The sequence below is a fragment of the Drosophila santomea genome, chromosome 3R (genome assembly GCF_016746245.2).
Source record: "Drosophila santomea strain STO CAGO 1482 chromosome 3R, Prin_Dsan_1.1, whole genome shotgun sequence".
NCBI lineage: Eukaryota > Metazoa > Arthropoda > Insecta > Diptera > Drosophilidae > Drosophila > Drosophila santomea.
In genome coordinates, this window is record NC_053019.2 from 12558600 (window position 1) to 12582164 (window position 23565).

The window sequence follows — 23565 nt, forward strand, 5'->3', positions numbered from 1 at the left end:
ATTTATAATACGCCAATAATAACAGTTATTAATATAATCTTTAGCATCACTGTAATAAAAATAGACAGATATCGATAAGATACGATAGAACACGCTATCGATACTCATCTAACTCATAACTAGGTGCATCGCTTTGCCATCACTGAAACAGGAGACGTTTTGTTTCGTTGGAGCTTAGTGATAAATCTTAAAAATATATTAACTCTCTAGATTTGGATAACATTTGCGTAAGTTATACACAAACAAACCTACCAAGTTTATAATATATTACACATTTAAAGAAATTGCTGACTTGCACGTGATCACTAATCAGACGCATCACCGGCGTCTGTTTTAAAACTGATTAGAAATATGGTCGATTATCAACTAATGGAAATTTATTTAATAGATTATAGTTTTGCAAGTAGTACAATGCACCGAAAGTTGTTTACATGTGACCTTAGCGCGCGTACGCCCCGGTGACGTCACATCTCATGTGCCTAATCCCCAAGCGATTTAACCCTTTTGACGGGCATTCAGAACTACGCATAGCGGACTCCAATCGGAATCTTATTAATCAGTTCGTGTTAGCAATACTCTTGCATAAAAGGCAGATTAGTTACTTACTGCCTCATTCCTCCGTCCACGTTGGAAACTGGAGTTCATTCCAATATATTTTTATTTCATAAGAAGTTTTATCAAGATCTACATTTTGCGTTCACGTTTTATGATTCATATTTAACAACACTTGCATCATGAACGCAAAAGAGTTATTTGGCAGTTTTTTTTTTTATTAATAGTATGTATAAAGTGTTACATCTTTTGTTAGGACTTTATTACTCAGTTAGTGGGTTCAGAATATCATTGATTGATGAAAAGATTAACTTTTCAAACTAACGATTCGGTTCTCATTCTGTTGACGTCCCAAGAGTTACCATATACATATGTACTTACTGTGTATGTGTGGCATCTGGTGATGAGATTAAAAGGTTGCTAAAATTTCTCTATGAATATTTTCGTTCGATTGCACACAATTCTACAGATTTGAAACTCATGGTTTTTTTAACTGCGCACTATGAGTACTTTGTTGTTTGATACAGAAAATTATGGATGTACATTAAAACTCATACATATGTACATATATGTGTATATAGTTACACATGACCCCTTAATCTACGTATTTTTTATTGGAGCGTATGCATTCTTTTCATTACAAATGTATTTTTTTTTAGAAACAATTTCACACATGACCTCCTAATAGAAATGCTGTTTTATAGAATGTAGTGAACCTATTCATAGCTTTTTTTGTACCTTAAAAATTAGTTAATATTTTAGTGACCCAGGTGTCAAGGTTGTGCGTTAACTTTCTTAAACTCCGTAGTGGATTTTCTTTTGGCGCAGGCAATTCGTTTGAGTATTTCGTAATTACCCGCTACGACATAAATATGCAATTAGATGGAAGTTTTGTATGAAATACGCGTGTCACTTGAGCTCATCTTCTGATATTGAAAAACAAAAGAGATATGCAAAATAGTTTTGTTTTCGTGCCGACTTCAGTGGAATATATGTAAAATTATTGGTCTAGGAGGTTGATCTTGTCAACTGGTTTGGACCGACCAAAGTACGAGAACCGTAAAATGAACTAAAAGCAGATTATGAGAGGCCACGTGTATTCACGGCTAAACCATTATCTTGGACAGGCAGCGAACCACCGGAGAACATCGATAAGATTGTCCTAAAATTGGCCTAAGCCTGCAGCTGGATTCAAAGTGCGAAGGCTAACCCCAACAGCTGCGTTGACTATCCCCATTTTTAACTTTCGGTAATTGTATTGTTGACAACCCTTATGGTAATTGACTCCAAAACTTCACCGCTTATTTCGGATTCAATTACGCATTTCGGATATATGTATGTATGTACATATGTACATATAGGTACTAGCATATAGAAAGTATTTGTCATTTCACAGATGTTTACAATTTCATGGAGATTAGGGGCTACGTGCATGCCGGTAATCTGGGAAGCTCGGGAGAAGAAGCAACCAAATGCACACACGCCGGCGGAGAAGGAGAAAAGCTCTGACGTTGTCCCGCCGATTTGCCTAATCGATTTGTTTTCGTTTTGGCAACCGTGCGACCGGTTGGTCAGTTCGAATCGAGTTCGTCTAGTGTGCGGACGTGTGCCTTCGCCACTCCTACACTGAAATATATAGTGCAAATCACATTGATTGAAAGACCGATCGCAGAGTGTCCTCAGTTTTCGGACTACCGACTGTGCAAAGTGGAAAAGTGCGAGTTTTGGGAAACTGAATTAAAACAGGTTGGTTTTCCAGCTGGCCACTTGTTGAGCAATTGCAACAGGATTGGTATATACATATGTAGATAGTTCCCAGTGGGAGCAGTGTTTACGTAAACCCCAAGTAGAAAATCGAGAAAAGCCAGCTAGAGATTTGGTTCGTTTAACTTTCAATCTCTTGTGATTTTGAGATTTTCATTTTGAGGGCCTTTGGCCAAACGATCTTGGTTCAAGTTTTATGTAGCGCTCACTCTTCGCTTTTGTCAAGGTTTTAGTTGGAAGGTTAGATTTGGCTTTATTTCAAGTTGTCTCGTTGGTCAGAAAAGCAAAGAAAAATACACTAGCTATCCTTCAAGCAAAACGGGTGCGTAAAGAACGCTTTGAATTCCATTAAGGTGACGAAAATGTTGGGCATTGTACTAGAGTATGCGAGTATGCGACATATGGATAAATCCAACTCATTTGGACGGTCAAGTTTTGTACTTTAATGCCAAATTAACATCCAATCGCATTTGCAAGGGCAATCGAAGTTCTCTAGCCGACGCATTCACTGCTTCCGTGCTCAATTTGATTTATCATATGAATTAATTGCTTCTTTTTTGCATTTCAACTAAGCAGTGCGTTCTCTCTTTTTTTACGGTGAACGAACTTTGACTGCAATTATGCATGGATACGCTTAAATTGCAAATTAAGTGCTTCGAATTTGCGAGAAATCATTTATCACTCTTGTTGCGCTACAGTTCGTTCGAGCGGCGATCTAGTCTTCCAGTTAAAGTCTATTTGTCAAATTAGATGAAGTGCAAATATTCAACTATCAGATACAACATCTAAACAAATCGGCCGACACGAACTGTACTTAAAAAAATACTTGCCGAAATTGGTTGCAAGCAAATTTGTTAAGAATTATTGTGCAAAAACATCATATATTAACTAGGGTAGTCCCATTTACCTATCATAGTGTATTATGCATTACATTACCATTTGTATTTCAATTGCATCATATAATGACATACGAATATTTGATTATTAACAAAAATTTTAATTTAGTAACTATTATTAATACAAAATGTAGTTTAAATACAAAAGTAGTTTTATTAACATTTCAACTTCCATAACTTTAATTTAAAAAAAAAGTTCCATTAGTTTTGCCTAATTGTCAGATCTTTATTCGAACTTAAGAACACGCTCTAGTTTTTTATGCGTGTAATATCTCAGTGAAGCATCACGCTCTTGCAACGTGATAACGGGCCGCAACAATAACAAATGGAAAACTACTCTCGCTCCATCTTGCTCTTTGCGCTTTCTGCCGCTCTCTTTTGCTCTCGTGTAAGCTCCCACGCTTTCCGTTCCCTTCGCGCAAGAAAGAAACAGAGATAACCGCAAGAAATTGGCAAAGGCAGCAGCAAATTTCAAGTTCAATGCGTGCCTCTGATAAATGGGCAATGTTTGCTGACTTTGCATTCGAATGTCTGCTGTCTTTTGGTGGACTGTGGTCGGTTTATACCGGTTTTGGCTCTCGCGGCTCCAAAAACAGTCGGCTTTTTTGTTGACATGCTGGCGGCATTAGCTTTTTCTCTTCCCCTCCCACTGTCTCTGGCCCTTTCTTCTTTCGCCACGTTAAAAGCTTTCGCGTGTTATCTGCTGTTCTTGCATTACAAACACATGTACATTTGTGTGTGCGAATGCGGAATTCTTCTTTCCACCTAATCTGTTAAAAATCAGAGGCGTTGGTAAGACCATTTTGAAGAAAGGGGTCCTGAGGGAATGTCTTATTTTACTGCCTTCTCTTAACGTAAACTAGTATTCCTAATATATAAATATTATTATGTTATACAAATAAATAAAAACAAACGGAAAAGTAATGTAGATGTCATGGTCAAATAGTTATATATTGTTGTAAGGTGCCCTTTACAAGAACCCCCTTGCTGACGCCACTGCCCGCCATTCTTCTAATCACCTTTTTCGTGTTCATATCGCCTTAGCATCGTATGATTTGTAAGCTCTTGCTTGACCATAGGTTCACGTGTTTAACTGGGTAATGGCCCCATCCAGGGTTCGAAGTACGCAACTGTCCAGTTTTGTAATAAACGCTTGTTTGATATAGCCGCAATTAGCAGGTGATTCACATGCGATTGGATAGAGATTCGGACAGATACTATACAATATCTAACACGTCGGCAAGACACGTCAGGTTGTTAAGGGCGACTCCGATTAGATAGGGGTAAAGTCTCTTCGTCTATAGTCTAGACATATCAAATCTAACCCTGACCTCAGCAATGGGCAAATAAAATCGCCCAACTGGCCAACATCTACCACATCTAATCTGCTAATGAGGGGCCCACACACATACGCACATACATATATGTACGCGCGCACGAACACACCTGCAAAAGCTTTAGCTGATCTAAAGCTCTCGACCGAGCTTTTCGCCAAACGCTGCGGATTCTCGTCGTCGGCAACTTTTGCACAGCAGTTTTTAAACGCCAGTTAACCGAACGGCTTGTTAATTTCTAGTTGCGGGGAATAAAACACCTTTTTTTTTTTGGTGTAATCCAGGTAAAATCATAAATAGTAGTCTCAAGTGCAATTCCATCGAACTTGCGGTTGTTCACTTTTTGCTGAATAGTCTCCAATTCTTTTTAATTTAACACTTTTTAGGCTGTGTGAGTGGGTGTGCGTGTGTGTGTGTGTATAACAAAGCATGCTAGAGTTCATTGAAGAAGGAATTTTCCATCAAACGTGTCACTGCGTTCCTGGCTTCATTGGTAACCTTGAGTCAAGGTTTCCATCTGCTCTGGTTCCCAGTGACCCAGTAACCACATGTTCCACATTCAGAAATCCACCTGGTGCTTGTTCCCACACCGGCTTTTTACATTATGCATGCCATGCGAATCCTGACACAAGGACGCGCAAGCAGCGTTTATTGATTTTTTTCATCCATTAGCCATTAGCCGAATAAGACAACAAAAATCCGCATTAGGCAAGAATATACACAATATTTAAGGGTACTCAACTCAACACAGCTTAGCTCAGCCCAGCTCGACTGGACACCTCGGGGTCTGGCCATAAAAAGCCGCTTGGAATCACCAAGTCAAAGCGTGTCAAGTTCAGTCATTCGACTCACCTGGCTAATTGCCCAAGCCACCAACTTGGCACAGACACTAATTGCTCTTTTGTTTATGTCGTTACTAATTTGTTGGCTTTAACTTCTTTCCGCACGCCAGTTGATGCAAGATGCCGCCCAACGCCCAAGCCGGTGCCCAGTCCATCTCGGACTCGCTGATCGCAGCAGCTAGTGCCGCCGCCGACTCGGGTCAGAGCCCCACCAAGCTGCAGGAGGACTCCACCGGAGTGCTCTTCGAGTGCGATGTGGAGACCACCGATGGTGGACTTGTCAAGGACATCACCGTCATGAAGAAGGCCGAAAAGCGCCGCCTGAAGCTGGTCTGGCGCAACATCATCGCCTTCGGTTACCTCCATCTGGCTGCCCTCTACGGAGCCTACCTAATGGTCACTTCCGCCAAGTGGCAGACCGTCATCACCGGTGAGTCAACAATTTATCAAAATGGGCGAGGGGTCACAAGAGGTCTCTTGTATCCACACTCTATATTCCAACAGAAGGTTGAATATACATATATTACTTTTGTGTCCAAAAATCCATAAGATCCAAATTGCCATAAAATAAGATCTTTAACCGGCAGACTTTGGAGAATTATAATATCAGAACGAATTATAATTAGGCATTATATCTAACATTACTTAATAGCAAGAGGTCAGGGTCATGTCAATTAACAAAATAATTTCTCAATTGCGTAGAATCACACTTTTCAGAGTAAAGCCCTAATGGCAAACGTTTTTCTATAGAAGTGTATAAAACGCTTTTTACAGTATCATTTCAACATTGAATAAACGAATAGCAAGCATTATGGAAATTTTATACTTTTGGTAAGGCTTGACAGCCATTGCCATCTTCCTGTCGCATGCCGAACTCTCAACCATATAGAGGTTATCTAAGGCTTGCGCCCTGATAACCTTCACCAAGTTGATATTGTGGAAGTCCAGACTAAACATGGCACAGACTGCTGATCGTACTTTCCATATACGCGATTACCTCAATGTGCAGGTGCTTATTTTTGTCGCAAATCAAATTACCTTACATAAATTAGAACGACCACCTTTGCGATCAAACTTAGTAAGCAATATCAAAATGTTTGTTAAGTCACCGAGGATCAGTTACTCCATTTGAATAATTAAGTAAAGTTGGTAGTAATGGATCTTTTAAATTAATTTTATTATATTCTCTTTGAAAACTTAAGCTAACCTACTATATAATTGATTTCTTTTTTTAGCTTATCTACTTTATGTCGTTTCTGGCCTGGGTATTACCGCCGGTGCCCATCGTCTTTGGGCGCATCGCTCCTACAAGGCCAAGTGGCCACTGCGAGTGATTCTGATCATCTTCAACACGATCGCCTTCCAGGATGCCGCCTACCACTGGGCCCGTGACCATCGCGTCCACCACAAATACTCAGAGACTGATGCCGATCCACACAACGCCACCCGTGGTTTCTTCTTCTCGCACGTCGGCTGGCTGCTGTGCAAGAAGCACCCGGAGGTGAAAGCCAAGGGCAAGGGTGTCGATCTATCCGATCTGCGCGCCGATCCTATCCTCATGTTCCAGAAGAAGTAAGCAACTCCATTCGTTGCAAGTCACTGCACATACTAATATGTTAATTCTATTGTGCAGATACTACATGCTTTTGATGCCAATTGCTTGCTTCATTATCCCGACCGTGGTGCCCATGTACGCCTGGGGCGAATCGTTCGTGAATGCCTGGTTTGTGGCCACCATGTTCCGCTGGTGTTTCATCCTGAACGTAACCTGGCTGGTGAACAGTGCTGCCCACAAGTTCGGTGGTCGTCCCTACGACAAGTAAGTGCTAAGAGTTTGGATGACGTGTGAATGAGTACTTACACGGCTTTGTTCTTTATAGATTCATCAATCCTTCGGAGAACATCTCGGTGGCTATCTTGGCCTTCGGAGAGGGATGGCATAACTACCACCACGTCTTCCCCTGGGACTACAAGACGGCCGAGTTCGGAAAATACTCGCTAAACTTCACTACCGGCTTCATTGATTTCTTCGCCAAGATCGGCTGGGCCTACGACCTCAAGACGGTGTCCACGGACATCATCAAGAAGCGAGTAAAGCGTACCGGTGACGGCACTCACGCCACGTGGGGATGGGGTGATGTAGACCAGCCCAAGGAGGAGATTGAGGATGCTGTCATTACACACAAAAAGAGCGAATAGGCAGGTTGAGCGTAGGGCCAATCATGGGAGGGTTTAGCAGAAAATCAATCAAATTCAAGTAAAGCAAAGAAACATAATTTTCCATTTTGCAAATGTCCGCGGAACATATTTCCTAACAGAGCAGAAGCCCATTTAATTAATTCTAAGATAAAGCATTGATGATAACTGTTTGTTGTATCTCGAAAACTTTATACCGTCTGTGTTAAACGAACCAGCTCCGGAAATGTTTTTATTTTGCTCTCTTTTAGGAGAGACGCAAACTAACTTTGTATTTATACACGCATATAATTGCTTAATACCTGGATATTTATGTACAATAGATGGCAATCGGAGCTTTTCATTCACTGTTATCTCAAAATCACTATAATTTGAGAGAAATTTTCAGTTAAAAATCTAAAAAAAATTATACAAATGGAGGAAAACTTTCAGCTTCAAAGAAAAAGAAATACCTGCAAATGAAAGATTTTAGTATTTAGCGTAAGCCAAAAACAAAAAGAATTATCAAGGAACTAATATATAAACTATATAATAAACGATCGATGTTAGAACACTAAAAGACACTTTCACCTATATATATGATATTTCTTTAAATGTTATGAATAGTTGTGATGCCTCACTGCTTTGACATCATTGTAATGGGGTTCGCAAATAAGAATCATATATACACTATTTAACTTCATTTATTTCTTCATATACAAAAATCACGTCTGATCGCTATGACCGCAAATTACAAGAGAGAAAGAAAAGAATACAGTTCAGTTCAATTAGCATCGATATATAAAATGTTAATCCGCTGTTAAGACAGCTGAAGCACCGGGTGACTCCGCTCATAATCCGTACATGCCGCCCGCCAATGCGTCGTCCAGCATGAAGGCTCCTTGTGATTCTTGATCCGTGTGTTGATCATAATTATGTTGAAATCGGAAGTGGACAAAGCTTTGTGATTGACCTCTTTTGAATGCCAGATTTCGTCTTTAATGTAACCACTCTGACTAGCGAGTCCGATCCAGGGTGCAGTTCGACGACTCGGCCTATAGTCCATTTAGCTGGTGGTAGATTATCATCCTTTATAATGACTAAGTCGTTGATGCTAAGATTATCTTTGATTTGGCACCACTTTGGCCGAGTTTGCAAGTGTGATAACCAATCACGAGACCATTGAGACCAGAATTGTCGCGTCATGTGTTGTTGTGCGAGAAATAGTTCACGCAAAGGCTTATTATTCGGCCGACCTTGTGGCGGTGCCAGTAGTGCGTCACCAATTAAGAAATGTGCTGGAGTTAGTACTTCTAAATCGTCAGGGTCGGCGGTTAGCGGGCAAAGTGGACGTGAGTTCAAACATGCTTCAATCCTGATCAAAACTGTAGTAAGCTCCTCATACGTCTGCTTGTGGCTGCCGACGATCCGTTTAAGATGATGCTTCATTGCTTTCACGTTTGCCTCCCAGATGCCACCAAAATTGGGAGAATATGGAGGTGTGAAATGCCACCTTGTCCCATGTTGACATGTCGATTCGTTTAGGGCTGCCTTGCAAGTGATGGGCTGGTTAAGCGATGTACTCGCGCCAACAAAATTTGTGCCGTTATCACTATACATGTGTTGAACTTGTCCTCGACGTCCGGTGAATCGCGTAAATGCTTGCAGGAAGTGCTCTGTTGAAAGTCCAGTGACGGCTTCCAAGTGGACCGCCTTGGTTGCTAAGCATATAAAAATGGCTACATAGCCTTTGTAGGTGGTTGATCCTCGTACACGCGCGGCTTGAAGTTCAATCGCACCAGTGTAGTCAACTCCTGTTGTAATGAACGGACGAGTTGGGGGGTTGACTCGATGTAATGGCAAGTCACCCATCAATTGCTTCGCTACGACTGGAGCTACCTTAAAACATGTGACGCATTTCCGGATGATTCGCCTGACTGCTTGTCTGCCTCTGGGAATCCAGAATTTGTAGCGTATGTGAGCCAGTGTTAATTGAGCGCCGCCATGTAGAGTGAGCTGATGAGAGTGTTGAATTACCAAATCTGTAAATAGGTGACAATGAGGTAATATAATTGGATGTTTTCGAGAAAAAGAGAGATTTGAATGCTTGAGACGGCCACGAATCCTCAAGATATTGTTGTCAAGAAACGGTGTAAGATTTGAAAGTGTGCTACGGGGTGGTAACGGCTTGTTCCTTTTAAGCGCTTGGATGTCGGCGTGAAATGTATCGGATTGTGCAAGGCGAGCTATGCAGCACAGGGCCTCATCCAGCTCGTCAGGAGAGAGTGATCCGTGACTTCGTTGTGCTCGAGCATGAGCATTGTGGCAGAATCGTAACATGTATGCCGTGACACGTAGCAGTTTTGTATACGACGAGAATCGGTCAATAATAGAATCCTTTGTGTCTGACAAGGTAGTGAAGGCTCTAATTTTTATGGATTTGGCCTCCAGATCCCGTTCTTCTGGATTGAGCAATTGTGATTGCGTGTTTGGCCAAATATTGTGTGGTTTGCATAGCCAGGATGGGCCATGCCACCAAATATCAGGTATTTGGCTCGGTGGTAAGCCTCTGGTTGCGCAATCTGCTGGGTTTTCCGATGTGTCTATGTGGTGCCACTGAGCCGCTGAGGTGTGGTCGAGAATGTAAGACACTCGGTTGGCTACAAACGTTTTCCACCTAGTAATGTCTCCTTTAATCCAGTGCAGAACAATGGTAGCATCGGTCCAGTAAAAGGTAGATATATGTGCATTGGTCCATCGGTTATTCTCCAGCACCCATTTGGTGAGTTTGGTAGCTAATACTGCACCGCATAGCTCAGTGCGCGGTATTGTTAACGGCTTGGTTGGCGAAATTTTTGATTTTGCGACGATGAGCGTTGTATAGAAAGTCCCATCAGACTGTTGGGTGCGTGCATACACTGCTGCTGCGTAAGCACTGGAGGATCCATCGCAAAAGGTGTGCAGTTGTATCTCACTACTAAATAGTGGCGTAAATTTGACGCTGCGTTGTATTTTGATCGTCTTAACCTTCATTAGTTGCTGTCGAAATTGTTGCCATTTGACGGCAATGGTGTTGGGAACTGGCTCATCCCAATCCAGTGATGTACTCGATCCGTCCTCGCGATATTGCTTCGCTAGTGTGATTTCTTTCAATATAATCTTTGCTGAAATTACAACTGGAGCGATTAATCCAAGAGGATCAAATAAACGTGCTATGGTCGATAGGATTTCTCGTTTTGTTATACCGGCTGGAGTATTTGCTAGTAATTTATAAGTGAAGCAATCTTGCTTGGGCAACCAGTACATACCCAGTGTTTTGATGGTGTCCGCATTGTCCCAACTGAGGGATGTCTGCTTGCATCGATGCTCGAGAGGTATCGTTGCCATCAGATCCTGGTCATTACTAGCCCATTTTCGTAGCTCCATGCCAGAGGATTTTAAAGCTAGCATAGTTTGCAAACTTTTCCGTATTGCTGCCTCTTGTGAATGATCGCCTGAGAGAATGTCGTCGACATATATCTCATTTTTGAGAACGTTGGATGCCATAGGATATTTTGTCTGTGTGTCTTCAGCTATTTGATGGATGACTCTTATAGCTGTATAAGGTGCAGACGCTGTTCCAAACGTGACGGTAGTTAGGCAATGCTGTTTGATGACTCCATCCGCCGCCCGCCATAAAATCCTCTGGTACTGCGTGTCATCAGGGTGGACATTGATACAGCGATACATTCGTTGTATATCGGCAGTGAAAACAAACTGATATTGTCTCCAATTCAAGAGAACGGCTGGCAGATCATTTTGCAGCGTGGGACCTACACATAGTACATCGTTTAACGATCTGCCATTTGAGGTCCGGGCCGATGCGTCAAAAACGATACGTTGTTTTGTGGTGAGGCTTTCTTCTTTGAAAACTGCATGATGTGGTAGCACGCATGATGCAACATGCCGACCGTAGGAATCCGTGGTTATGGTTGAGTTTTCGCTCGTCTCTGCCAACGTGATTTGACCTAGTTGAAAATATTCTTCAATTCCTTTGCAGTATCTGATCCATTTGTCTGGGTCCCTTTGAAGGCGCCTTTCGAGTTGAAGATATCTGTTCAGGGCGATCTGATGAGATTTTCCGAGCGTCATACTGGGGTCAAAGTTCCTCTTGAATGGCAAACGGACTTGATAACTGCCGTCTGGTTGACGTTGATGGGTCTGCTTAAAGAAAGACTCGCACCATTGATCTTCTTTGGAGAGCTTTGGGCGTTCTGGAACTGATTCTACCTCGCAAAATACCTTAAGCAGCTCTTCGGAGTTTATTATGGCATGATTACATCGAATGTGGCGTGTAATATGCGTGTTGCCAACATTGCCTAACAGAACCCATCCGAGTTGAGTATTCTGCGCTATGGGTTCGTTTGGCAAGCCAATCTTAGTTCCAGGTAACAAGAGTTGTGCCATAAGGTCGGCTCCAAAAATGATATCGATTCGCTTGGATCTATAATAATAGGGGTCTGCGAGCATGAGACCATGGATATGACTCCAGTTTCCTGCTGGAAAACTTTGACTTGGCATGTGTGATGTCAACGTGTTCAAAACATAAGCATCGTCGACCTTTAACGAGAAATTTGGGTTAGTTGCTGTTTGCACCGAACAACTTACGATGAATTTGCAGCGTCGTCCTGAATCTTGACCGACTCCGGTGATTGAAGTGCGAGTTGTGCTTCGGGAGAGCTGGAGAGACTGTACAGCATGCTCCGAAATGATAGTTGCTTCCGATCCTTGGTCAAGAAGCGCGTTTACCGTGGCCTGGCATCCTGTCTGTGTGTTACTGAGTACAACCCGAGCTGTTGCTAGTAGTACCTTTCGATGAGTCATAGATGAAGTTGTAGTTGACATGCACTGTAGAGTCGGCTTGGCATCTGAACTGGCTGCTGAACTTTGGCATGATGTCGAGGAGGGTATCAGCGTTGGCTGTGTTGCTGGAAAATGTAACATCGTGTGATGACGTTGACCACAATGAAGACAATTCTTGTTGCTGGGGCAGCTTGCTTGTGTGTGCGATTTTCCCAGGCAATTGAGACACAATTTTGCCTTGCTGGCCACTTCCTTCCGTTGGTAGCAATCCATTGAAAGAAATTGCGGACATCTTCGAAGTATGTGTAAGTTGCCACAATGATAGCAAGCGGACGCGGAAGCACCCGACCTGGTGTGGGCGCTGTGCACACGCACGCGTTTAGTACCGTCTGAAGTTTCATTTGACTGTTTCATGCCGCTGCACGCGTTACGGCTTTCAATAGCGTCTAACGTAACAAGTCGATCATTGAGGAACTGTTGCAGATCTTTGTATGAAGGAACGTCAATCTTGCTGCCCAGATGATGCTCCCAAGCTGTGTGAGTGTCTTTGGGTAGTTTGGTTGTTAGATAATGAGTCAACCAAAAATCTCCTCCCTGTAGTGGCGCCTTGACGGTATTGCAAGCGGCAATGCAGACGTTGACTGTGCTAACCATAGACCGTATGTCAGCAGATTTTTCTTTCGAAAGATTCGGTAAGTTGTAGAGCATGTTCATGTGGCTGGCGAACACAATTCGTGGGTTGTTATATCGTTGTAGAAGTGTGGTCCAAGCGACTTCATAGTTTGCTTCAGTTAAAGCGATTTGGCGAATGTCGTTGTCCAGGCCTACTGGTAATGCTTCCTTTAAAAAATGGAACCTTTGAATATTATCCAGACGCTCATTATTGTGAATTAAGCGTAAAAATGCATCATGAAAACTTGGCCAGTCCGCGCAGTTGCCAGAGAATTTCGGAACTGGTAATTTTGGCAGTGGTATCCGTACTTCCTCTACATGTGTTGTTATTGTAGAGTTAGCTGATTCGTTGTGCGTCACTGTGCCTGGATAAATTCGTTTCTTTTCTTCGGCCACGAAACAGTAAACTTCCATGCCCAGGTCTTCGAATTGGCTGATTGTATTTTGTTGCTTATACACACTTTCTTCGTAGTCTGCCATGCATATAAGTGTGTGATGCGCCTGATGAAATTCTTTGTTAAACTCGTCGATTTGATTCAAACGTTTTTCGAAATATATTTCCGTTTTCCGCGCACTCGAGTCTTTTTTCACATTACTGAACAAGCGCTTCAAAGACTCAATGCGGTCAGTTTGAACTCGCACCAGTTGATCAAATTTCGACATTGTTTATACTGACGTTGCTCCACTGTATGTAATATGCACAAATGCTCGTATGTTATCGGTGTTCTTCTTTGACGTCTTGTTTTTCTTGTCTTGGCAGAGATTCCGGCAAATCTAACGGAATCGAAGGGCAACGGGACTTAGCTCTGTCGTGATGAGAGCGAGCGCGAATGTTTGCGTATACTGCTCTGTCGTGATGAGAGCGAGCGCGATAGAAAACGTAGGCACGGTGATTTATCTGGATGAAGCCGACCACGAAGATAAAATTGCCAAACAGCTTTTAGCAATTATTAATTATGATTCTTATGAGCAAGGTTCCCCTCATGGGCCACCAATGAATAGTTGTGATGCCTCACTGCTTTGACATCATTGTAATGGGGTTCGCAAATAAGAATCATATATACACTATTTAACTTCATTTATTTCTTCATATACAAAAATCACGTCTGATCGCTATGACCGCAAATTACAAGAGAGAAAGAAAAGAATACAGTTCAGTTCAATTAGCATCGATATATAAAATGTTAATCCGCTGTTAAGACAGCTGAAGCACCGGGTGACTCCGCTCATAATCCGTACATGTTATAAAATAAAATGGGAAAACGCCTCTGGGAAACACATCCCAGTATACTTTTCCATAAACTGAAAATGTCAATGGTCGCCACAACAATTTCATTTCAGTTGATCCACAAACTCCAAACGTGACACAAGCATACAAGCATTGCAAAGCTAAATTATTGTATTGGCCTTAAAATGGACGACTTTAGAGTGCCCAAAAAGGTGAACCGCAACGTTTTCAAGGCCATTAGCATACTCCAATCTTCCCGAACTCATTTTGTCCGCGTAAGTGAAATCACCGACCAGGTCAAGTACCAAATGCGGAACTGCGTTCCGGTCGCCCATGTAGATGAGGTAATAAAGCAGTCCCTGAGCAACTTGACCAGGCTGGGAATAGTGAGGCGTCTTGGATCGGCTAGATATGCGCTTACCAACGTAGTCTTTGCCAGGATGGGAGTTGTTCTGCCCAATCCCATTGCAAGTACACCGGGCAATCCTGGTACACCACTGCGAAAAGCTGTGCAGAATGCGGTATGTCTGCGGACCAAAGGTCCCTTCATTCTGTTTAATCTCTTAATTTTAATGGCCAACTTTTAGCGCCGTAAGCGCAGTCTCGGATCCTTGGATCCTTGGAAATCGACCACCAAGATACTAAGTGAAGACTCACTATCAGGAACTGAGATGGATAAGGCCCGCAAGCGGATGCGCGGCAACACAAAGCGCGTTGTCAAGCAGAAACGAGTAATCACTAATCCACAAACACGACCCAATCAGTATAAAGAAACGGATATTCCCACCACCAGTAATAAACCGTCACTTTTCGACGCAGAATCTATCCTAGACTATACCAAGCAACCAAGTTTATTCGGACCGACCACAAATAGTAAGCAAATACTATTTGGATCACCGGGATGGACGTATACCAAACCCATTCAAAGTACTCTGGCTACGCCCAATGCAACAATCAAATTGAATCAAAAAACGAATGATCCCAGGAGCACGCCAACAGTGATTTCCGGGAATAGAAGTACCACCTCGGTGATGGATGTTAAGGGAAATGTGGAGGAGAATAGAGGATCTGAAGCTTCTATCAGTTGTCGCGCTGTGCCCGTTGGGTTGGACGTTAGGCCAGCCGAGCATACTTCTGGCGGGGAATCCGATGTGGAGAATGCCTCTGTGGTTGGACTATGTGGCAGTCCCTTATGCCTGCGAACCCCGAAGGTTCAGTCATCGTCGCACGAGGCAGTCTTAGAAGAGAAAAACTCTCAATCTCTTCCAGATATCCCATCTTCAATTTTCCATAACGAATTAAATAACTTAGGAATTCAGCAAACTGAGGATCAAGGAAACACTCACGCAGTGGAGAGCTTACCAGTTCAAGGATCTACTTTACAAGAAAACGATCGAGCATTAGAAATTTCTTTGGACTTTCAAACAACTCAGCAGTCCGATGTTTTAGGCGAGCACCGAAACTCATCTGATTATGACTTTTATAAATGATTTTCAATTTAATAAAACCAATCGAATACCCGCGCTTGTATCGATCTATCGATACCCACTTCGCGTGACTATGTCTAAGATCATGCCCACGACTGTTTGTGTATGTTTTCTCAAATTTCTATTATCTCTCTCTCTCTCTCACTGCACTAATAAAATTAGAGTCCATTGATATGGAAATGCTAAAAGAAAAATGTATAGGAAAACTTAAATATAATTGGCTTTTATCACGTTTAAAACTTTCATAGTTTCTTTGCAAAAACACTTAAGATTAATCGTCGATAAGAGGCTGAAATGTGGCCACATAGTATTAAATTAATCAGTTCAGAATATACAATTCGTGTAAAGGGTATACAAAAGTCGCACGATGGGAAGCCTAGGGGATCTGTTATTACCGCGCTGCCTCTGGAAGTGTTTTTTCATTCAACTCTCGGTCCTCGGCGCGTAATGATTGCATTTACCTTTTGCTCAGTATTTTAGCTTTGTGTTTTTGCGTATTTTTATTTATATGTGTAAATCGTTATTTAAGCATTTGCATTGGGTTTAATTGCTTGCGATAAGTGCTAAACAGATGCGTCCATCTGAATCTGTCTATTGTGGGATTTCTAGCGGTAATTGAGAGATAAAGAGAGTTGCAGTTCACGCCACCTCACTCCTCCTCTCCTCTCTTGTGACGTCGGCAGATGCAAATGCAAATGCAAAAGTGCGCGGCCAGTTAATTGAATTGGATTCTATCGTGATTGGAAAAGATATTGCGCGGCAGCAGGATGGATTTCAAATTCCTGATGATACTCATCCTGGGCTTCGGCTTTATGTTCGTCTTTACGGCATTCCAGACCATGTGTAACATCGAGGTAAGTCATTCCTCTCTACGCTCTCAGTTCTTTTACTCTCTCTCTCTCTCTGTTCCCGCGCTTGTGTGTATGCGTGGGCGTTGTTGTTGACATCCTTGCCATTGGACCTTCGTCCTTGTCCTTGTCAATAGACATCGCAGTGCCCTTGCCGCCCACAAGTGCGCCCACTACGCCCACTTCAACCCGCGTCACAGGATGTTATAACATTGCCGCCATTCAAGCGGCAATTGTTTGCCCGTAAATTACCCCCTGATTTGTGGCGGTGTAAAGTGGCAAGGAGTTGCTTATTACAATAACGATTTAATGTACTGCCTGCTCCAAAGGTCACCAGTCATTCGGCGGCCATTGTGCGCTGTGTAAAATTAAATTGATAAGAACTGCTCGCAGCACTGGTAAACTCATCATCCGTCGCAGAGCAGTATCGTTAGTAATGTAGAATGGGGCGGTAAAGTTGACCCCAATAGGCGAATACGGCATTTATTACTCCCCTACAATTATTTCCCCGCAACTCACAACTTCAGCCTACTTTATGCATATCTATATTATGAACAATGGAGAACCATTAAACATTGAGAACCTATCGTTCATGATGGAGCACGACAAGCCAGAAAAGTTGACCCCAATAAGGGAATAGGTCTATTGTAACTTTCTTACACTTATTTTCCCACAACCCATAGGTTCAAACTGATTTACACATAACAGACACATTATGATTGTCTATCGTAGAATCAGTTTTATTCAATTAGTGCATCTGTTAAAATGGGAATTATCTTCATCCAAATAATGAAGACTTGCTTCTATATACAAATATTTCGTATTTTGACAGCATCATCATCAGCCTGAAGTCCAACGACCGAATAATTATGTGTATCAAAATATTCATGCGTAGTACGCACTGGTCACTAGTACAAGATACGACATACACAAATTCCACTCCATTTAATAGGGATTTTAATTCCGTGAAGCAGTTGATCACCATTTATAGGCAGATTTTTGGGGGCATACTCCAATCCGTCGATATAATTAAGTCACAACGATTACCTAATTAATATTGGCAAATGAACACAGCGGATTACACTTATTGGTAATAATGGGCATAGATAGGTACATGGACGCGTTCATTGACTGGTTGCTTGCAATATAGCGGTTTATTTCGTTGGTTATTTATTGTCAGTGATAAAAGCCGTAAGATCAAGGCCAACAGCAGGCAAAAACAAAACCAGAAAACAGACTTATGTACCTATTTTTATACTAAATGAAATGCGAACGTAGTTCGTGAGTTGGGATTCATTAGCCAACTGGATTGTCGGGTATGCGAAAATGTATTCTTTTACGCGTTTATCTCGTCTTATTTGTGTATGTGACGCGATTTACTTGTGGTCGCGACTCGAACTCCAAATTGGCCACCAAATCGGTCTTTGCAATTACTTTGTTTGCCAACAGCTCGTTTTCAAGCATTTCGTTATGGTTCAATGCACTGTATCAATACCCCCTGACAAGTGCCACAAAAAATGATTCAAAACTGAATAAATCGTTGTAATCTGTCACTATGCTTACGTTTTTGTTTTTCTCTGCCTATTTTCTGTGTAACCTTTTTGCCTTTGTGACTGCCCTCCAGTTGGTATTTCTCTTTATAAACAATTTACTACCGCAACAGCACAAAAAAAGCAAAAGTAAATTCCAATCAGGGCGTGCATTGGCGTAGTTAGCTAAACTTATAGCTACACAGTACAAAATAAGGTCTATTGTGAGTATTCTTGTGGAGCCATTTGGCTTAAGGAAGTGTAAATATTCAATTAAAACCAGAGATTATGTTTAAGCTTGCAGAAAGTTGCTTAATTAGAAACAACGATTTTCAGTAACATCAAACTTGCTGCCAAATACATTTTCAAACTGATGGCCTTCTAAACTTCAAGGCAGCATAGAGCTATTTTTGCCAGAACTCAAGTTTTCTTCAAGTGCGGTTAGCCAAACTTATAGACCAACAATCGATCGATCGATCGGCCAGTGTGTGGCCCGTATTCCGTGTCTATTAGAGAGCAATTTTCAAGCGAGGCCTTGGCTTAATGTTGCAATCGTTGGAGTGGCCAGCAAGCAGAACACTTTCACAAACCGCTTTCCACCTGATTGCGCAATCGAATACGCGTCAAACGGCAAAACTCTTTCAATGTCATTGCAATTGCAAGTTCGCTGCCGCCGCACAAGTCCACATACATATGTTTGTATGTGCTGTGTGTTAGACGTCAGGCTCAAGGCCACGTCAGCAATAAAGTAAGCCAGGTTGACCAATATACGCGCATGCATATGTATGCACACTTCAGTTTGGCCAAGACGGCGGGCGGCGGGGGCAGTGGGGGTGGCGACGGGCGGAGCGCCTGCGCCCAGACAAAAAGCATAGCCCAAAACAGCCGGTTGCACAACAACAAGCCGAAAAGTGGGTGTGCGCCGACGAGCCCACCACCACTCACTGCCCCAAACCGAGTCACCCCAACCCCCCTGCCGAAAAGCAGTCGGGTGCAACAATGTCTGGCCAAAAGAGCGGAAAATCAAGTCTGGCCTGGTCAGACCGAGTGTCGTGAACACCCTATAAATGGCTATTTAAAACTGGGGAAATTCCCCATTAATGTTGTAACATTTTGAAAAGTCAGATGAGGCAAGCAAAGAAATATCAATGGAATGATCAACTAATTTGAAATTATACCAGGATTTCTGTTGTTTAGGAAGTTATTTCATTGCTTAATTTGAAATCAACCTAGTAAGTCCTGCATAATATATCATCAGTGCAATATCAGAATACCATAAATATCTAAGCATAACTTAACAAAACTTTTCTAAACTGAATAAAATGACACAATACTTCAAGAGAGATATCGATTTCGATGTTAAACGCGAAAATGAGATGGTGGATGGTCGCACCTATGGATTCCTGAACGCCAAGGGATCGAATACGCCGATGCCCAAGGTCCAAAAGAGAATTCAATCCACCACCTTGTTAGAAAAGCTTAAGTCCATAAGAGTGAGTGAAAACAGGGAGCAACAATCAATTCCACAGGATGAGTCGTCTATGGATTCAGTGCAACCTAGTGGAATGACCTTTGAAATGAAACGGAAACTATTTGATGAAGCCGAGTTCACCATAACTCGAGGTCAGAAACTAAGTGACCTGATGCATGCCGCAGATACGGAATTTAACTTTAGATCCTACGAGACTGGCAAGAAGACGATCGCAGAAATCGAGGCATACTGTCGCACCATTAACATAAAGTTTGCCAAATGAAACGATGTTGTCTTGCAACGCTGCAGTTTATTAATCGGGTTGAAAGGATACAACTAACTCTCAACTAGCAACGATAATGCGTTTGATGACAGATTGCAGGATAGACATGATGAGATCCCGATAAAAGATGTAGTAGAGCAGAGATAACCAGGATAGGAATCAATCCAACCCAATGCAAATCAATGAATCATATGAACTTTTTTATCAAACCGAGCTCACAATGGAACGATCTAGAAAAACGTTCCCTTCAATTTTATATTTTGTGTACTTAAGAATTGCAATAACTAGGCATAATTTTGCATTATTATTGCAATTTTGGGGAAATGTAATAAAATTAAGTTATAGTGCGAGTTTCAAGCGAACGTCCATATACCTTTTGCAAGGAAAATCGATCCAAACACGTTTCACATTTCTGAAGTTTTTCTCGAGTTGTTGTGCCAATTTTTTTGCGTAACAAATAAACAAAGCAAAGTGACGATCGACTTATTAAGTTGTTCAGCACATTCTGCTGCAATTCCGCGTACGCACCGCACTTTCATTATTGCATTTCGACTTTCTTTCGGCCCATGTTTGCTCAAAACTTGACACAATTTGAGGTCGATCCGATAATAAGAAGATCATCAACAAATTTTCATTGAGCCTATTGGTGCTGATAAGGAATAACTGCACTTGAAACTCGAGATTTCTTATCGCCACCGCCTTACGATCCCCTATAATACTTTGCTTTTTATGCTCCCCTATACCAGTGCCATAAACATTAGTTAGTTTTTTTTATGTACGTGAGAAATACATACTTAGGTTAGCACATAGGCGACATCCCAAAAGCAGTTTCAAGCACTTTCCGTACAAAGATTTAATAAATACTTCCTGAACTCCCAGGGGCATGAAACGTTTGAATGGCAATTCAGTTCCGCTTCTCGATTGCAGACAATTAAGTTCTGGACTTTCACTTGCTCCAGCTCATTCATAAGTATATTTCAATGGCGCACTTCGAAAGCATTATCAGTGGGTGCAACCTCTCAAGTTGGACTTCCAAATGGGCACGAGGACCGGACCGGATTTGCAGCGCCACTTAATTGATGCAAATAGAAATCGAAATCGTGTCAGAGTCAGAATTTTTCGCTCAGATAACGATACCATTCGCCGCTTGCCGAGATGCGTCCTTTGGAATGGAAAATTTTCAGACTCAACCGCAAACATGTTTCGCATATGCAGCTTGTGATTTTCCATTGACATTCACAAGAATTGTAAAGTTAACCTTGAATCGGGTTGCAGATTCAAGTCGTATTCATTTTTTTTTCAATAGCTGCAGTTGTTTTTTCATACCACTAGAGAGTATGGGTTATATAAGGCACGTATGTATATGTCTACTCTTATTAGGAAACTAAGTTTTTAATATAGGAAGTAAGTTATAGCATTGAACCCTCCAAGAAGTCTCATGAGAATAAGATTTTAAAGATATATTTATTTCTTAGATTGCATAGAGACGAATTAAAACCTAACTCATGTTATATAAAATATAACATATAACAAAATCATCCAAACTATAAACCAACCAGATCAACAGTTCAAGCCCAACTTGTTTTAAAGTTAGTTTTTTTGTAGGGATTTTTTAAGGAGATTGTGTCTCAAAAAAGATATCCGGACAGGAAATACCTGTATGTTGCGTACTTGAACCGAGAACACGTTTGTCGTATAACATTTAAAGAAAAACAATAAACAAATGCGTCGGCCGTTGGTTCATTGGCATGCCACCCCACCGTCAAAATGTGTCTGGCACGTTACCAAAATGCTAATCGCTTCACCTTTTGATCCAATCTCTCAATCTGTAGAAAACCATACTGGATAGCATTGCCCAGGAAGATGATACCTTCAAGGGCGAGGGTTACACCAGCCTGGCCATCATCTACCTGTTCTTCTCGCTCTCCAACTGGCTGGCACCCTCGTTCATTTCCTTTACCGGACCCCGAGTAGCCATGGTCGTGGGAGCACTGACCTATACGTGAGTAGATCCGCCCGAACGACAAAAACATATTGGTAACTTAAACTATTGGAACTCTTTTACAGGGCCTTCATGATTACGTTCATGTTCCCATCGACGGTGCTGCTGTACGTGGGCAGCGCAGTGCTGGGATTGGGTGCTTCAATCACCTGGACGGGTCAGGGAACCTACCTGGCTCGGTGTAGTGAATCCTCGACGATTTCCCGTAACTCTGGCGTCTTCTGGGCTCTGCTGCAGTGCAGCATGTTCATCGGCAATCTGTTCGTGTACTATCAGTTCCAGGACAAGACCCGCATCGACAAGGAGACACGGAATCTGGTCATCGGCGTGCTCACGGTGATTGCTGTTCTGGGCATCGTGTTTCTGGCCGCCCTGAGATTTATGCCCGACAATGCCGAGCACGACAACGAGCTGGAACAGAAGCACACGGGCTGTGGACAGGCCATATACGCATTGAAGTCCGCAGGACAATTGTTTCTCACCAAAAAGATGCTGCTCCTCAGTTTGGCCTTCTTTTACACAGGTGGGTCGAATTGTATGCAAAATGAAATGAGACCTGAGATACTAATTTCTGAATATTAATTTTCTAGGCCTGGAGTTGTCGTTCTTTAGCGGAGTGTTTGGATCAGCGATTGGATTCACCACGAAAATAGCCGAAACGCCGAAGGAGATCGTTGGCCTGGTGGGCATTTGTATTGGAGCCGGCGAGGTCTTCGGTGGAGGACTCTTTGGCATACTGGGCAACAAGACGACGAGATATGGACGCGATCCCATCGTGATTGCCGGCTATGTGATGCACATGGCAGCGTTCTTCATGACGTTCATCAACCTGCCGAACAGTGCACCGTTTAAAGATACCACCGATATATCCTATCTGGACCCGCCCCGAGCCAGCATTGCCCTGGTGTGTGCCTTTCTTTTGGGCCTGGGCGATGCCTGCTTCAACACCCAGATCTACTCGATGCTTGGTGGGGAGTATGTGAACAATGCCGTGGGAGCCTTTGCCCTGTTTAAGTTCACACAATCGGTGGCGGCGGCCATTAGCTTCTTCTACTCCTCGCACTTCGGACTGTACGTGCAGCTAGGCATCCTGGTGGTCACGGGAACCATTGGCACCATCGCCTTCGTCTTTGTAGAGTGGGGCTTCAAGAGGCAGCACCGCGAGCAGGAGGCCTTGGAGAAGTAAATCCGTCAGGACTCATAGGGTCTAGAGTATTAGATGCAGGTTCTCGTTAGAACTCTAGGGCTAGAGCCATTTGTCCGTGTTTGTTAAATTCCTCGGAGTGCTTGAAATCCGTGCGACTGCGTCGTCTTCCTAGACAATAACTGATAAGTGTTGATGCGCGCTATTGTTGCTAAATATACGTATTTTATTGTTGGCATTCCCAAAACGTAACTATAATCTAGTTGTCTATGTTTTTATATGTGTGTATTGTATATGTGCGTTTGTTTATTTTAAGCGGCGATTGTGCAAATGTAAGCTAGTAAACCACACATTTGGAGTATTATAAGAAATATATAACGAATTTTAAACATGGTTTTCATTTGCCTGGGAAACAAGAAAAAATGCGTCTTAGCTTATGATAAGTAAATAAAGGTTTTTTATGAAAACATTGGTGAATTTTTTAAGTATTTAACAT

At 42.3% G+C, this 23565-nt stretch overlaps 5 protein-coding genes across 8 annotated transcripts; 4 read left to right on the forward strand and 1 right to left on the reverse strand.

Moving 5' to 3' along the window:
- Positions 1-124: 124 nt before the first annotated feature.
- Positions 125-8143, forward strand: LOC120452704 (acyl-CoA Delta-9 desaturase). Of its 3 annotated transcripts, none has more exons than XM_039637064.1 (5): positions 125-227; positions 5499-5818; positions 6624-6960; positions 7022-7207; positions 7269-8143. In XM_039637064.1, the coding sequence occupies exons 2-5, from the start codon at positions 5509-5511 to the stop codon at positions 7585-7587; spliced, it is 1152 nt and encodes a 383-aa protein (XP_039492998.1). In that variant the 5' UTR covers positions 125-227; positions 5499-5508; the 3' UTR covers positions 7588-8143. The 3 variants fall into 3 exon arrangements, with proteins under 3 accessions (XP_039492998.1, XP_039492996.1, XP_039492997.1); XM_039637062.1 differs by lacking the exon at positions 125-227 and adding an exon at positions 2129-2298; XM_039637063.1 differs by lacking the exon at positions 125-227 and adding an exon at positions 4720-4830.
- Positions 8144-8249: 106 nt separating this feature from the next.
- Positions 8250-14310, reverse strand: LOC120452701. The gene is made up of 2 exons (XM_039637057.1): positions 9820-14310; positions 8250-9671 (listed from the first exon to the last, which is right to left on the reverse strand). Exons 1-2 carry the CDS (start codon positions 13738-13740, stop codon positions 9597-9599), a joined length of 3996 nt encoding a protein of 1331 aa, XP_039492991.1. The 5' UTR covers positions 13741-14310; the 3' UTR covers positions 8250-9596.
- A 95-nt stretch (positions 14311-14405) lies between these two features.
- Positions 14406-15878, forward strand: LOC120452703. Its single transcript, XM_039637060.2, has 2 exons — positions 14406-14826; positions 14893-15878. Exons 1-2 carry the CDS (start codon positions 14491-14493, stop codon positions 15793-15795), a joined length of 1239 nt encoding a protein of 412 aa, XP_039492994.1. The 5' UTR covers positions 14406-14490; the 3' UTR covers positions 15796-15878.
- A 326-nt stretch (positions 15879-16204) lies between these two features.
- LOC120452702 (UNC93-like protein MFSD11) lies at positions 16205-23458 on the forward strand. Of its 2 annotated transcripts, XM_039637059.1 has the most exons (5): positions 16205-16403; positions 16476-16646; positions 21756-21925; positions 21991-22448; positions 22516-23458. In XM_039637059.1, exons 2-5 carry the CDS (start codon positions 16560-16562, stop codon positions 23109-23111), a joined length of 1311 nt encoding a protein of 436 aa, XP_039492993.1. In that variant the 5' UTR covers positions 16205-16403; positions 16476-16559; the 3' UTR covers positions 23112-23458. The 2 variants fall into 2 exon arrangements, with proteins under 2 accessions (XP_039492993.1, XP_039492992.1); XM_039637058.1 differs by having other exon boundaries at positions 16205-16646.
- LOC120452705 lies at positions 19405-20292 on the forward strand. Its single transcript, XM_039637065.2, has one exon. The coding sequence runs from the start codon at positions 19492-19494 to the stop codon at positions 19921-19923; it is 432 nt and encodes a 143-aa protein (XP_039492999.1). The 5' UTR covers positions 19405-19491; the 3' UTR covers positions 19924-20292.
- Positions 23459-23565: the final 107 nt, after the last annotated feature.

What these genes read in the sequence shown, in the direction of transcription:
- LOC120452705 (XM_039637065.2), top strand. Translation starts at nt 19,492, where the DNA reads ATGACACAATACTTCAAGAGAGATATCGATTTCGATGTTAAACGCGAA.
- LOC120452701 (XM_039637057.1), bottom strand. Translation starts at nt 13,740, where the DNA reads ATGTCGAAATTTGATCAACTGGTGCGAGTTCAAACTGACCGCATTGAG. An exon ending in ACGAGCTGGATGAGGCCCTG is followed by an intron (nt 9,672 to 9,819) that starts TGCTGCATAGCT and finishes GTGGCCGTCTCA; the next exon opens with AGCATTCAAATCTCTCTTTT.
- LOC120452704 (XM_039637064.1), top strand. Translation starts at nt 5,509, where the DNA reads ATGCCGCCCAACGCCCAAGCCGGTGCCCAGTCCATCTCGGACTCGCTG. An exon ending in GTGGCAGACCGTCATCACCG is followed by an intron (nt 5,819 to 6,623) that starts GTGAGTCAACAA and finishes TTCTTTTTTTAG; the next exon opens with CTTATCTACTTTATGTCGTT. An exon ending in ATCCTCATGTTCCAGAAGAA is followed by an intron (nt 6,961 to 7,021) that starts GTAAGCAACTCC and finishes TCTATTGTGCAG; the next exon opens with ATACTACATGCTTTTGATGC.
- LOC120452703 (XM_039637060.2), top strand. Translation starts at nt 14,491, where the DNA reads ATGGACGACTTTAGAGTGCCCAAAAAGGTGAACCGCAACGTTTTCAAG. An exon ending in GAAAAGCTGTGCAGAATGCG is followed by an intron (nt 14,827 to 14,892) that starts GTATGTCTGCGG and finishes GCCAACTTTTAG; the next exon opens with CGCCGTAAGCGCAGTCTCGG.
- LOC120452702 (XM_039637058.1), top strand. Translation starts at nt 16,560, where the DNA reads ATGGATTTCAAATTCCTGATGATACTCATCCTGGGCTTCGGCTTTATG. An exon ending in GTGGGAGCACTGACCTATAC is followed by an intron (nt 21,926 to 21,990) that starts GTGAGTAGATCC and finishes ACTCTTTTACAG; the next exon opens with GGCCTTCATGATTACGTTCA. An exon ending in TTTGGCCTTCTTTTACACAG is followed by an intron (nt 22,449 to 22,515) that starts GTGGGTCGAATT and finishes TTAATTTTCTAG; the next exon opens with GCCTGGAGTTGTCGTTCTTT.